This window comes from Notothenia rossii (genome assembly GCF_949606895.1).
Source record: "Notothenia rossii genome assembly, chromosome: 3".
Classification (NCBI taxonomy): domain Eukaryota; kingdom Metazoa; phylum Chordata; class Actinopteri; order Perciformes; family Nototheniidae; genus Notothenia; species Notothenia rossii.
In genome coordinates, this window is record NC_136901.1 from 29,905,205 (window position 1) to 29,918,836 (window position 13,632).

Below are 13,632 nucleotides of genomic sequence, written 5' to 3' on the forward strand. Positions count from 1 at the left end.
AAGCCTTTGTCTCCGTGCAGTGTCACGGGTCAACAATAATATGATGTTCTGTGTGATGATGCTTCTGTATGCGCTCAGTTTTGTAGCCTTTGTTTGAGATGTTTTTATCTCTCTGTGCCAATATATGCTAACTGGATTTAAATCATATAAGCGGAGGGTGTGTGCAGCGACTCAGACATGCAGTATTGTTTCGCCTGGAGACATTGCTCCTGGCCTCGGCTTTGGCAGAATTACCTCTGAGCCGCCTGCCACACAGAAAATGACCCTGAGTCCCACACACCTGCTGCTGCAGAGAAATAACATCCATACATCATGTGTAAGCTTAGATGCACTTTCTTTATCCCGGAGAATAGTGCAGCAATCTATTTGTGCTGTTGTTGTTGCCTCGGTATGAGTTGTTCCCATCCTCTCACATTTCAGTGACACAGTGATTCTTTTGTTGGCTCGTGATTGGCCCACAGTTAGTGTCATAGATTCATTCCCCGTCTGTCGGCCCTGTAATGTTGCCACATGTTGCCATCTGTCGGGGGCGGCGTGCCAGCCCTGCCGACGTGCCCCCCCCCCGACCTCCATGCCCAAACAGCCGATGTTTGGGAGGCTCAGGCCCGTCTTGGCTCTCTTTGGAAGAGCCTGACACATGCTAAATTGATTAAGAGTGTCTAAGTAGTAAATGCATGCTGGCAGAGTCTGCTGGAGATAATCTGAGTGTGACTCAGTGCTCTTAAAGCCACACTGATGTCCTCTGGGGGCTTCACCCTGTGGCCTTCCAGTGTATGTGTTTTTATTAGTGTATAGATTCAAGAGACACCCTGCAGGTTTCATCATTCAACATTTTTCATTTCTTGATTATAATATAAAGCTTTAATTAATGTCTCTTAGCAATTCAAACTAAATGCTACTTTTGACAATAACATTATTCTGCATGCTGCATGACGCCCATTTGATGTAGAGCTTTAAAAATGTAGGCTACATGCTTATTTGCAGGATACACACTATCACATGCCTCCTGCACTTCCTGCGGAGGGCAATTTTCTTCCAGGGAAAGTGTTATGTTTAGGATTATAGTTGAGAACGATTTTTCTAACACACACACACACACTAACACACACACACACACACACACACACACACACACACACACACACACACACACACACACACACACACACACACACACACACACACACACACACACACACACACACACACACACACACACACACACACACACACACACACACACACACACACACACACACACACACACACACACACACACACACACACACACACACACACACACACACACACACACACACACACACTCACATGCACAAGCCCAAGCCCTTTAATGCTGCAACACAATAGGGCTCTGTTAGTAATGCAGCTTTAAATTTTTTCAGCATGGAATCAGGGAGCACTTTGTTGCTGCTTCGGAGCCCCTTTAAATCTTCCTGCTCCCTAGAAACATTTGTAAAATATTTTCAAAAGTAATCCTAGTGATCCTGGTAACCTTACTTGGTATTTAGGCTTTTGAAGGAAGCCCCTGTCTCATGGTTCAGCATGAGGCATGTTCTGTGTGATACATCATTACACGTCACATGATTTTGTCTGGTGTCCCTGCTGCTGGCGGGACATCCATCACGAGCTCCACCTTGATCCAGAAATCATACACAGATCAGCTGTGTAGTGAGAGGGGTGGCAGGCAATCCCTCAATTAAGGCCAACACACTATCCATCTCCCTGACATGTGCAGAAATGGGAAAAAATGTGCTTATCAAAGACTCTTATCTCATGTAGAACGTTGTGGTTGACTGTGGATTATTAGGACGGGCTGCATTGGTATCTTTTTGTGCCATTTTCAAAGTTTTCAAATGTAGCCGATTTCTGTGCAGTGTGTACGGTGAGCAGGATTTGGCACTTCAGTAATACCAAACTCAAAATGTGTGTAACTGGAGCTCTACTTTACAGGATATTCTCTTCCAAACTATGTATATGTCTGCCAATTTCCTCCAGAGTGCCAAATGTGCCACATAATATTTAACAGGCTTGGTGACACACCAGCTCAAAGTGATTCATTTTGGCCAATCAGTGAAGTAAATGTGATTGGAGGCCTCTGCAGCATCTTCAACTCTCATTATCAACAGAGTCACAGATATTCCTTTTTGGCCCGTTTGGTTGACAGTATTTTGAAAAGCCCTTCTTGAGGTTTTTTCTTTTTGGAGAGGCCATTGAGGACTTTCCCCTTAGTCGGTCTGAAATGTGCTCACACTCTTTCCTCCTCTTGCCTCCTCCAAAACAATTGACGATGTTTGGCCTTGTCAGAAGATGGAGACTGGAGCTTTGGCTCTTAGAATACAAAAGGAATCCAACATTCTCTTAGCTAGGAAAATATTTTGCAGTGTGACAGTTATGCGTGCACTTTATAATAGATGTGTAAATTGATGACAGATTTCCACAGTGATGAAGATGGGCTCATTTTGCAAGAGAACCCAGTGTTTGTGTGCACATGTGAGTTCATCCTGCACTACCTCTCTGTAGTGCCTGCAGTCTTTGCTCTGTCATTTCACTCCAACACTGAGAGTGTGAGCATCTTTGTGTGCATATATATCAGCGCAGGGTCTCTCTGCTCCCAGCGCGGTGTGACCTCCATCGATGCCCTCTCAAGTCCCAGGAAGAGCGCTCGGGAATGTGAAATTAATTGCCGAACAATGCGTGGCTCCCATCCATGACGGCTCTCATCATGTCAGATGATATCGAAGCATTACCGGATGTCTGGCTGCATAATTCACTGCACCCCCCACCACACACCACACGTCCCAGTTACACTCCTGATGGATTTGTGGGCTCCATTAAATGACAGGACTTTTATCATTTCATTTGCCAACCGTTCTCCTCAGACACGTGTCGCGTTTGGTGGGATCGTATGACATAAACATTTGGGAATTAAGCTCGGGAGCTTAGTGAAATACATCATAATGAAGCGGGGACTGACTCTGGAAGATGGTTTCAAATAGACACAGATACATCGTCTTTCTGTGTTAGTTCACATGGATGCTTAATGGGTCTTAAAATTATAAGAAATTATTTAATATAAGTCTGAAATGGGTAATAACACATATTCAATTGTCATTTAAAACATTGCTAAAATGGGAGAGGTAGGAATCCTATACTTTCTGAGATTACAATAAATAGATACAAATGTATAAAAAATATTTAATGTAGGACTCTCCAGTTAGCAGAGTTGGTCTGTTAGCTATCAAATTTAGAAAAAACATTAGAGTACATTTGATTAAATGTTTAACATCATAAATTGTGTGTTAGCTCATGACTGATGATTAACAAACCTGTAATACAAATATTAATAATTTGTTCCCGTTATATGTTACATGTTTTCAATTTAATTTCAAATGTGTTACTAACTGTATTTATCAGCTATCATTTGAAGTTAACCTACTTTTTTTATGAATACCGAAAAAGATATCAGAAATAACTATAAGAGAAGAAGACTGAGTTACAAAGTGGAAGCAGCACCCTCAGCTAAAAATGAAATGAGAATATGGCATTCATTTATTTCTGCGAGACCCACTATTATCCACAGTCATGGATTTAGGCTTAAAGTAAATGTCCCAGCAGCCTTTGAATCCCATTCAGCAGCTTTAAACAGGAAGTTAATAGGTGACATCACACTGAGACTGTCCCATAATTCTGCAGTCTGAAAGTGCCTGCTGAGGATGTAACCATGCATAAAGGTTCATATAGTAAAATTAGGAAGTAATTGGGTTCAGCTCAAGGTTGGAGGAGTCACTTTACCGTCTGACGCTCATTTCGTTTTTACCCAGAGCCCTTTGGTCCTCTTTTGATCTGCAGTCTGCAGAAGTTCCTCAGAGCCAGAGCCCTCTCTCAGTGCGGGAAGTCACGTAAACCGGTTTCATTTCATAGCAGAGCAGTTTCTTTTTTGTACCTGGAGCGAAGAGGAGCGGGCTTATCTAATTGTGAAAGCCACAAGCCCCGGGATACAGAGAGGGGCTAATTAGTAAGAAATTAACGCTTTGAAATCAAGCTCAAAGCTTGGTGTGTGGGGGAAACAGACACGTGCTTTGGTGAGGGGATTTAGTGCAATAGAAACGTGAATGATAGGTAGAGCTGGTGCTTCAATGAGAGCACATTTGTTCCTGTCTTTATGAAGGACGAGGTCCCTGTCTAAGTGTGGGGACATTGAAGCCCCTTAGCTCAATAATCATGAATATCTGATGGCAAGTAGTTTGTTTTCAATCGACTTTGTAGTGATTTAGAGAATGCATTGAATCTTAAACATACAGAAGATACATTAGCTTAATGTTTGAGGCCATTTTATTGATTAATAATCCAAAAACCACTTCAAAGAGGTAGTATTTAGTCATGTGTCTTCACCCTGGCCAACCGTTTTGTTGTTGATATCTTCAAACTGAAACCAGAAATGCTCCCCACACTGAATACTGTCTGTGAGGTCACTCCCCTCGGAGTGAAGCGATGTTTTGTTCACCTCGCCGGGGCTTTTCTGTCTCTTCCTCCCTTTGCAGAACTGGCAAAGCAAAACAAAATGTCCTTGTGTTGTCTCCGAGGCGATAGTGCCTGCAGACCGTGGCTGCTGTCTGCCGCTGCTGCTGCTTCTTTTTCCTTTTTTTGTGCTCATCTCATGGAAAAGATATACAAGTTTGCTCAAGGACACTTTCTTCCTTTCCACTCACGGTCTCTATCTCTTGTGCGTGTCTTTGCAGCCGTATTTAACATGCGGCGTGCAGAAAAATAATTCAACAGTGGGCTCAACGGGATCATCTGGAAGTATGGAATTAAATTCCAGACATGACTTTGAATTACCCTCATGCTGGAAAAGCAGATTTCTTTAAGCCTTATTTCCTTTTTACTGTCATATAACCCAGCGTTGAAGAAGGTGATATGATAACTACTGAATTCATCTCATTGTAAGATGGATATTTGTCTCAGAGAAACATTTAAGAGAAGAAAAAGCATATTATGTATCTTTCAAAACAAACGTTCATCTTCAGGAATATTGTGCTATCTCATCTTTCAAATGTCACACAGTCTCATTTTAAATGTCTTCAGCTAATGCATGCTGCAATGCTTTAAATATAAACTCTGGAGTTGTATTTTGTATTTTTCCTTAAGTCTGCATTTCTCACAGCTAAACAAACTCTCAGCAGAGTCCTGACCACTACAATACCTCCTTATCCTAACAGTCCGTCTGCACACCTTTTCAGCAGCTAGCTTATCTGAGCCTGTGCACGCTGACCCTTCCTGACCTCAATATGAACGCTCAACTCATAGCATCAGATTTCCATGAGCTCCTCTAATGGTCTGCTTTCATGATATGCACCAGTGGAGGATTTCAATTAGACTTAAATTGATGCCTCTACCTTTGTGTAACATATCTCCATGACTTCTCTAATGCAGATGCCTGAATTAGTTCTCCCATGAATAATGAAATAAACATTATGCTGTCCTCGAAGATATTTCTCCCTCCTGTTTTCATGATGCTGCATGTTGATGATGTCTGACGGCGGTTATGGGATGTAAATGGTGATGTGTCTGAGGCGGAGGAAATGCTAAATAGCTATTTGAGCACGCATGTGATTTTTGTAAATGCCTGTTGATGTGTGATAGTGTCAGTTTGTGTTGGATGATGTGTGAGTATGTCATTGTGCTTTTCCGCAGCTTATTCATAGACTTGCATCCACTAACACACATGCAGAAGCTTATTTATTAAGTTTTCCCCCTAAAATGTAAGGTCAATTCCTGGGAAATGTAGCAGCAAAAGTATTTACTTTCATTTAACTTGCATTTACTGTAACTCACAGCAGCTACAATATCTTATAGGTGCACACACCATTTGGAAGACATTTAATAAAGACAATATCAGTGATTAAAATTCAGACTTTGACTAACAAGATATTTATTTGTTTCCTGTTAATTTGTCTTGTTAGGTACTCAAAGTGAGCGTGTGACTTCGTTTTTGTGCAGCTTAATTATGCACTTGCCTCTCTACTTACACTCATGCACAAGCTTACATATTCTCTAAGTTTTCCACATGCAATTGAGCTGTTTTTCTGCCTGTGAGAGATTTTTTTTCAGTCAATTGCTATTAAATAAGGCTCCTAACGTTGAACTCACATTTAATTCAATGAGGTTGTTATTCTTGTTCCAGCTTACTGATGGAGTTCCTCCACAGGAGTGCTGTAGATACCTGTGGATCTTTAAAACACAACACACTCTTTAGTTAGAGAAAACAAATACTCCATCAGCCTGAGACTGTTGCAGCAGCGCCTTTAACCAGCACTGCTGTCTCTGAATGCTGTTCAGCTGAAAGCATTGCCTGCTGATACGTCCCGGTGTGTGTCATTACAGCCTGGAGGCGTCTGCCACTAATTTATGCCGTTTTATTCCACTGCTCCCTGATCCACCGTACGGAGAAAATTGTGGATTTCAGCGGTGACGTGTGTTATCTCTATGATGTCCATTACACCTGCCAACCCGGAATGGACCCTCATTACATTTTGTTTTGCTCCCCTTTCATAAAGAGATTGGGAACATTTGTCACTTCTGTCATTTTGATTGTATCTCTGCATTAAGTGGAGCCCCACCTCCCTCCCGCCTTCACCAAATTGTATTTCTGCAAGACCCTGGTTATGTCTGTGTGAGGAAGTGCTCTCTCATGAGGACTTTTTCAATGGGTCTCCATTCTTCTAAACCACACACTGTAACCAGAAAGTCACTGGGAGAACAAAGACCTTTGTTACTGCCGGGGCAACATTTCGTGTTCGCAGTTGGGGAGTCGTTCTTCAGATTGTTTGTGTTCATGAGCTTGAAGTCTTATTGTTGAAACCATATGGATGCTACAGGAAGGATATGATGTATTTTATTAATCAAACCGCTTAAACAACACGCTGATAACTCTTAAGAGTTCCTGTGAATTTTACATCATGAAGATTGAAACATATTTATGAAAACAGCATGCAAATGGTAAATGAGTAGCAGAGCGATGCTACTGAATAAAGATAGAATACATAAGATATACAATATTGATATCACATTTGGAATGTGTTTTGTAACAGCAGCATGTGAAGAAAGCATTGTACATTAAACGTGGGGTAGGTCATTTTGGAGAAACCAGCTCGAGGGTGCTAGAATTTGAAAATACACAGCCGGAAAAAAATCTGCCACTTCCTTACAGAGCCCCTCCTCCAACACACACAAACGCGCACATGACCAATGAGGGCACGAGATAAGTTTGTGCACAGATGGAAGGCTGACAGGCAGGTAGGCCATCCAGTTATTTTAGCCGGGCCGGTTCAGATGATTGGTCATGCTTTTTACAGTACCACGCCTTCCACAAATACATTTTTTAATGTATTTATTGTCAAAGCACTTCAGATATTCATTGCTATCGGGATGTTAAGAGCATTCCATGGAATATAACAAGTGTATCTCGAGCCGGTTTCTCAAACTTACCTACCCCACCTTTAATAAACATAAACAGAAAATATGGGCATATTACCAATAGAACGATATACTATATCTAAAGAGTATAGTTATGCAATATCACTGCAACTTGGCCATTAAACCAAAAATAGTTTGTGTGCTTGTGTTTTAGTGCATTTAAAAGCTAATATTTTAGCATGTTTTTTGATGTTCTTAATTTGTATCTTCATGGTTTATTATTGCATTTATTGTAAGTTGCTTTGGATAAAAGTCTCAGCTAAATAAAATACGATTTAATATATACAAATATATACAAAGGTCACAGATATGTAGTAGTAGTAGAACCTTTATTTATCCAGGAAAATCAATTAAGAACAAATTCTTATTTACAATGATGACCTGATAGGAGGCAAAGGCTTCCTGAGGGGATGGGGTTTGGGAGGAAAAAAAAAAAAAAAACAGACTCCGGGCACTACACAGCCCAGGAGACAACACAAACACATAGAGCAAAGATGACAGGCATAGCAGTTAAACATATAAAAACTCTAAAACAATATTGCTGTGGTTCAATCAGTCATTAAAATCAGCATCAGGCAAAGCAGCTACATCTTTGTACCAGGGTGTCTACAATATTGACATTGAAGGTGCGGGGGGAGACAAAGGTTTTCATTTTCAACGTTTTGTGAATGACATTCCAGCTATCTGCTGCTGCAAATTGAAAGGTGGAGCGGCCAAAGGATATGTCATAGGATTTAAGAGTCCAAGATCAGTTACTGTCCTTTTAGTTACACAACCAAATGCAAAATTAACATTGATAATTCTCTTGGCAGAAAATATGGCCGCCATCCTTAAATACAAAATGTGTTGTGGAAACACTGTGCATCATCCTTGAAAAAACCGGAGCTTCATCTCTTAAAAAGCAAAGAATCAGGACATCCTTTAGTATAAAAACCTTGGCTGCTTTCTGCGTTGTAAGATATATGATGAAGAAGGACCTCTGACCCTGTGTGGTGTAACCAACTCCACACAATCATAAAAAACCTGTTGCGAAATTAATTTTGTGGAACCTATTTTTACAATCAGTGCTGCAGGAGCACAGTGATGATTTGTGTGTGTGTGTGTGTGTGTGTGTGTGTGTGTGTGTGTGTGTGTGTGTGTGTGTGTGTGTGTGTGTGTGTGTGTGTGTGTGTGTGTGTGTGTGTGTGTGTGTGTGTGTGTGTGTGTGTGTGTGTGTGTGTGTGTGTGTGTGTGTGTGTGTGTGTGTGTGTGTGTGTGTGTGTGTGTGTGTGTGTGTGTGTGTGTGTGTGTGTGTGTGTGAGATTTACCTGTGGGGGTCCAAACTCGACACCATGCACGCCAATGCAAAGTCACGCCTGCCAGCTCCAATTGATCCTGTTTAAACTCTTCCCTTAAAATGACAACTCTGCATTTGTTCCTCATTTTCCCAGAATCCTCCTCTTCTGTGGTGGTTTACATGGACACCACCACCATGATGACGAGCTCCACCCCTCGAATGGCCACCTCTACCAGGACCACATCCAGGACCACCACCGCCAAGAAGCCTTCCTCCACCACCCCCTCAGCGTTGGTCCCGTGGCCCCGCACCACCTCCACAGCATCGGCCCCCGTGCACACGCTGGTGGGGGGTCTGCTCCCTGAGGAGGAGCACAGCAGGGAGCCACCTTCCTCCAAGCTCCCTAACATCAGGGTGGAGTACTGCAACCCCCTGGTGATGATGGACGTCTCCTGGCCCAGAACCAAGCAGGGCACGGGGGTCAAGATGCCCTGCCCCCCAGGAACATTAGGTAATGTGGATTATCATCATTTTTGATATTTCATATACATGAACCTGGTAAAGACAAAATGGAAAAAGAGGCTTTGTTAACAAATACATTAACCAGGGAAATAAAAAAAGGTAAACAAAGAAAATGTGGTTAGAGTTTTAAAAACAAGTCAGACATATAGGCTTTATTCATTTCAAATACCTAAGTCTAGTTCTTATTTATTTGAATCAACTTGGATTTGTTGAGGATTATTATACCGTGCATTCAAAACGAATTTAGTTCATTTTATTTTATTGGTTTATGTCGGAACTGTGTGATCCAAATGGATGGATATTGTAGATGCAAGTAGTTATACCTGTATCTGTCGTTGAAGAGCTATCACTGTTTTCCCGAAACTAAGGAATTGCTTTCAAACTACAAACATTTGTTTTTATTATTATGTGTCATTTGTTTGTATTTGGGCCACTCTACAGTTTGTGGATCAATAGAGTATGAAATATAATGTTCAGAATAGCATTCCTCACAGCAACATTCAGTTCAACCTGATTAATGTCCCAGAAGCTCAAACCCTGCTCTGTTTAAAGATGAAATCTGCTGCTGAATTATAGATGTTGTTTCTTTATTCCTTCGATGAGAGAGGATGTCGATACTCTCGTTAGCAGACGGTCTGCAGGCTCTTCAGGCTGCGTGTTGCTCGTCGCTGTGTGTTTCTTTGTGTTTACACTCCCTGCAGCTCCTCGCATCACTACCTGTCCTCACTCTCCATTTCGGATTCACTCACAGCTAGGCTAAAGATAGCTAAGCATTGCATCTGTATGGAAGCTAGCACGCCTCAGACACATTTTCCCGTCTATCCTTTGTGTCGGGCTAGTTGAAAGGGCTTTGTTTGTCAGGCCTCTGCTTTGTCTTAATATCACAAAGAAAGGGAAGTGTGCATTAAGATCAATTCTATAACACATAGGTTTGAGCAAGCTCTCTGATTGGTCAATAGGCGTGTTTGATTCCACGATCAAACAACGATCAAATAGAACATGCCTAATCACAAAGTACCCAGTGGCCTACACACGCCACTAGCCTACCGAAACTACTTCCATGAGCCTACATCGTGTGGTTTCCATAGCGACGTTTAGCGACACACAGCCGTTACACTGTTATACATTGTCTCTCGTTGGATATCGGTAGCTACAAAATGTCAGATTTTAAAGTTAATTTTGATTTGTTGGGGGGCCTCAGTATTGATGAATGGTTGGACATGGACACAGACCACAAAACCAACGAAAGATTTGCGGCTGTTTCAACTGACGAGTTGAGTGCGTTGGAAAAAAGTCGCAACGAAAAGGGTACATTGGCGTCAACTACCTGGGCTGTCAATCGTTACCATGGGAACTACTTTCTAGGAACTACTTTCTGACGGAGATTAACTCAAGCAGAAAGCGTAGGTTTGTGAGCAAATTAGCCCATATTATGAAATTATTTTACGATATTGTTGATTACAATGATAGTTTGTGTAATAGAATCGCAATCATACACTTGATTGCTTAAATCAATGTTGGCCCCTTTACATGGAAAAGCTTTACCTCTTAGTGCTGATCAAGCAGCTCATATTTTAATGAGACTTTTTTTGAGTAAAGATGCTACAATGGTTGATGATTGAGAAATTAAGTTTAAATTGAACTAAAATATAACTTAGAAACAAAGTAAAACAAAAAGAAGAGGTGATGCAAATCAGATATCCTATTTATTTATATTTTATCTTCTGCAATTTCTCCTTATTCCGATTTTTATTTTAGATTTGGGAGTGACTTTATAGGGTTGAAATATGTCTCGAAGCCTGAAAACCATCAATCTTTACACACGCCGACAGACACACACACACGCATACGTAGAGGCTTCATTAATGGGCGACACCCGCGCCCGTCGAGACCTCACTAACAGCCGTCATATGGAAAGATAAGAGGAACACCCCCCTCCCCTTTCCTCGTCTCGCTCTTCAAAGCCGCTGCTCTTCAGACGAGCAGAGACACGACTCTGAGCTTCCTCCGACGCTCTTTGAAAGTTCCTCGAGCTCCTTTTCCCGTCTTACCTTCACTTCTCCGCTCGCTGTCACTCTGTTTCCTCATCCTGCCTCTCAATATAGGAGGAAATGCGCTGTCCCTTATCTTATAAACCCATCAAATATAAGGCTGTCCAAGGTGGACTGGGGAAGGAAATGATGTGTCAATCAAAATGTATATCTGCTAATGCCGCCCGTCTCACCCGCCAACAGAGCCAGCAAGGGCGATGTAATGTCAGCGTGTAACTGGTGAGGCTCGCTCTGAAAATAGAGACGCAGGTTATTTGAGGTAAAGGGAAGATCAGGTCAAAGACACTCTCTGTTTGCAAATACAGAAATCCTCTATTTGTCCAACTGTAGAAAATGAACAGCAAGGGTTACAGTGAAAATACAAGGCTAAATACAAAGAGTAGGCTTACTTAATTAAAAGTAAAGAACAATTGAATAAAAGTAAGGAGAAATAAGTACGCAGACATGGTTAAAAAGACTTACCTTTTAAACATATAAAGGTGTTGACATAGTAGGACATAATATGTAATGTGTATTTTGCACATAACAGAGATTATTGCACTAGAGCTAAAGTGAAGTAGTAGTCAGTAATGACAGTAGTGCAATGCAGAAGAGTGTATATTGCACATATTGCAATAGTCTGTCATCGTTGTTTTGTTACTGTTAATATCTTGATATAATCATATTTTATGTATTGTCATGATTGAAAGTGCTGGAATATAGTGAAATGCGTTATTTAAAGTACCGTTTCAGTCAAATGTGTGTTTGCAGACCATGTACGCGCACTGAAACCTATCAAACACACTACTGGGAAAGAAAAACATAATAAGGTCTCTAAGTGAAAAATCTGACTTCTTCTTCAACTGTGATTTGTAAGGCTGAATTTATGGTTACATCGTTGAATTGTTCCATATCTGGAGCTGTTTTAGTACAAAAGTGTGGAAAAGAGTCAACATTGTAAGAGTGACACTCCCTAAATATCAATACTTTCTGCAGACACAATTTCCCCAGCCTGCTTAATTGACCTTTCCCGATGAATTCAGCTTCGCCACACTTAATTGGCGCCCATGTTGCTGGATTTTCCATGCAGGAGTTGAAGTGTCACACACAGACACCGTGTGATTTTTAATGACTGCATACAGACGCCGTCTGGGCGAACTCCGCTGGCCTCGAGTGGAGCAAACTTCATTTCAGTCACTGCAAGATAAAACCGCCCAATTACATTCTGCTGCATCGTTTAATTTAATCACTTAAGAATTGTGTTTCTTTGGGATGTCGCAGTTTTATTTAGAAAATAAGAAAAAGTGCTTGCCATACGGGAGGATTGGGCTTTCGTTGGTCCGACTGAGAGCATTGTGTAGTTCATCACTCTGTAATGGGAAAAGTAAGAGAAATGAGAAAATGTGGGCAAGATGAGAGGTCTTCCAGAAACACACACACACACACACACACACACACACACACACACACACACACACACACACACACACACACACACACACACACACACACACACACACACACACACACACACACACACACACACAATCAGAAACCCTTTCCTCGTCCTACAGTGGGGACATTTAAAGTGTTACAGCAAAGGGAAAGTGCAGATAAAAATAATACAAAACTAGATTTCCATATTAAATAAAGAGGCAAACTTGCGTTAATAAAATCAAATGCATAAGTATTCATCAATATCAAAAATGGTTGCCGCGTAGTTTTAGAGTTATGAGCACACACGTTACAGTGTCCTACAGATGGGTTTTTCTCTTCTGATATAATAAATGTGATTTCATTGTTCTGTCTCCAGGCGTGGCCTCCTACATGTGCGTGGGTCCAGAGGGATACTGGGACCCCCAGGGGCCCGACTTCAGCAACTGCACCTCCCCCTGGGTCAACCTCATCAGCCAGAAGGTACTGTAAACAGCTGCAACATAGAATTATTCAGAAACAGTGAAACGACGAGATGTGCTTTGATTAGGAGGTGAATCTGTGCCTATGTTTTAAAATAAATGTATTTAGGAGTCAGGGATGCACAGATGCTGATATTGGGTCCATACTGACTCAATAGCTGTTCAAATTCTTTAAACAGGACACATTATGCTAATTCTCTGTTCTAAAATAGTAGTGTGTCTCCATGCTTTATTGTTCAAAATAATCTTTATTTTCCCAGTCTGCTCTGATTGGTTAACTTGCCGGCTGTTGTGATTGTTCAACCGCTTACATGTTACTATGTTCCGGAAGTAAACAAAGGAGTTCAATGGAGGCTTTTCAGGCAGGGAGGGAGTGTGTGGGAGAGAAGCT

The 13,632-nt window shown here is 41.5% G+C and overlaps 1 protein-coding gene across 24 annotated transcripts in view; it reads left to right on the forward strand.

Annotated features, from left to right (window-relative positions):
* LOC307031165 (adhesion G protein-coupled receptor L3) overlaps positions 1–13,632 on the forward strand; it is a 183,693-nt gene that overhangs the window by 117,679 nt on the left and 52,382 nt on the right. For all 24 annotated transcript variants that reach the window (XM_079668007.1, XM_079667996.1, XM_079668013.1 and 21 more), the window contains 2 exons: positions 8,928–9,284; positions 13,139–13,242. In XM_079668007.1, coding sequence (XP_079524133.1) covers positions 8,928–9,284; positions 13,139–13,242 — 461 coding nt within the window. The remainder of the gene's footprint in view (positions 1–8,927; positions 9,285–13,138; positions 13,243–13,632) is intronic.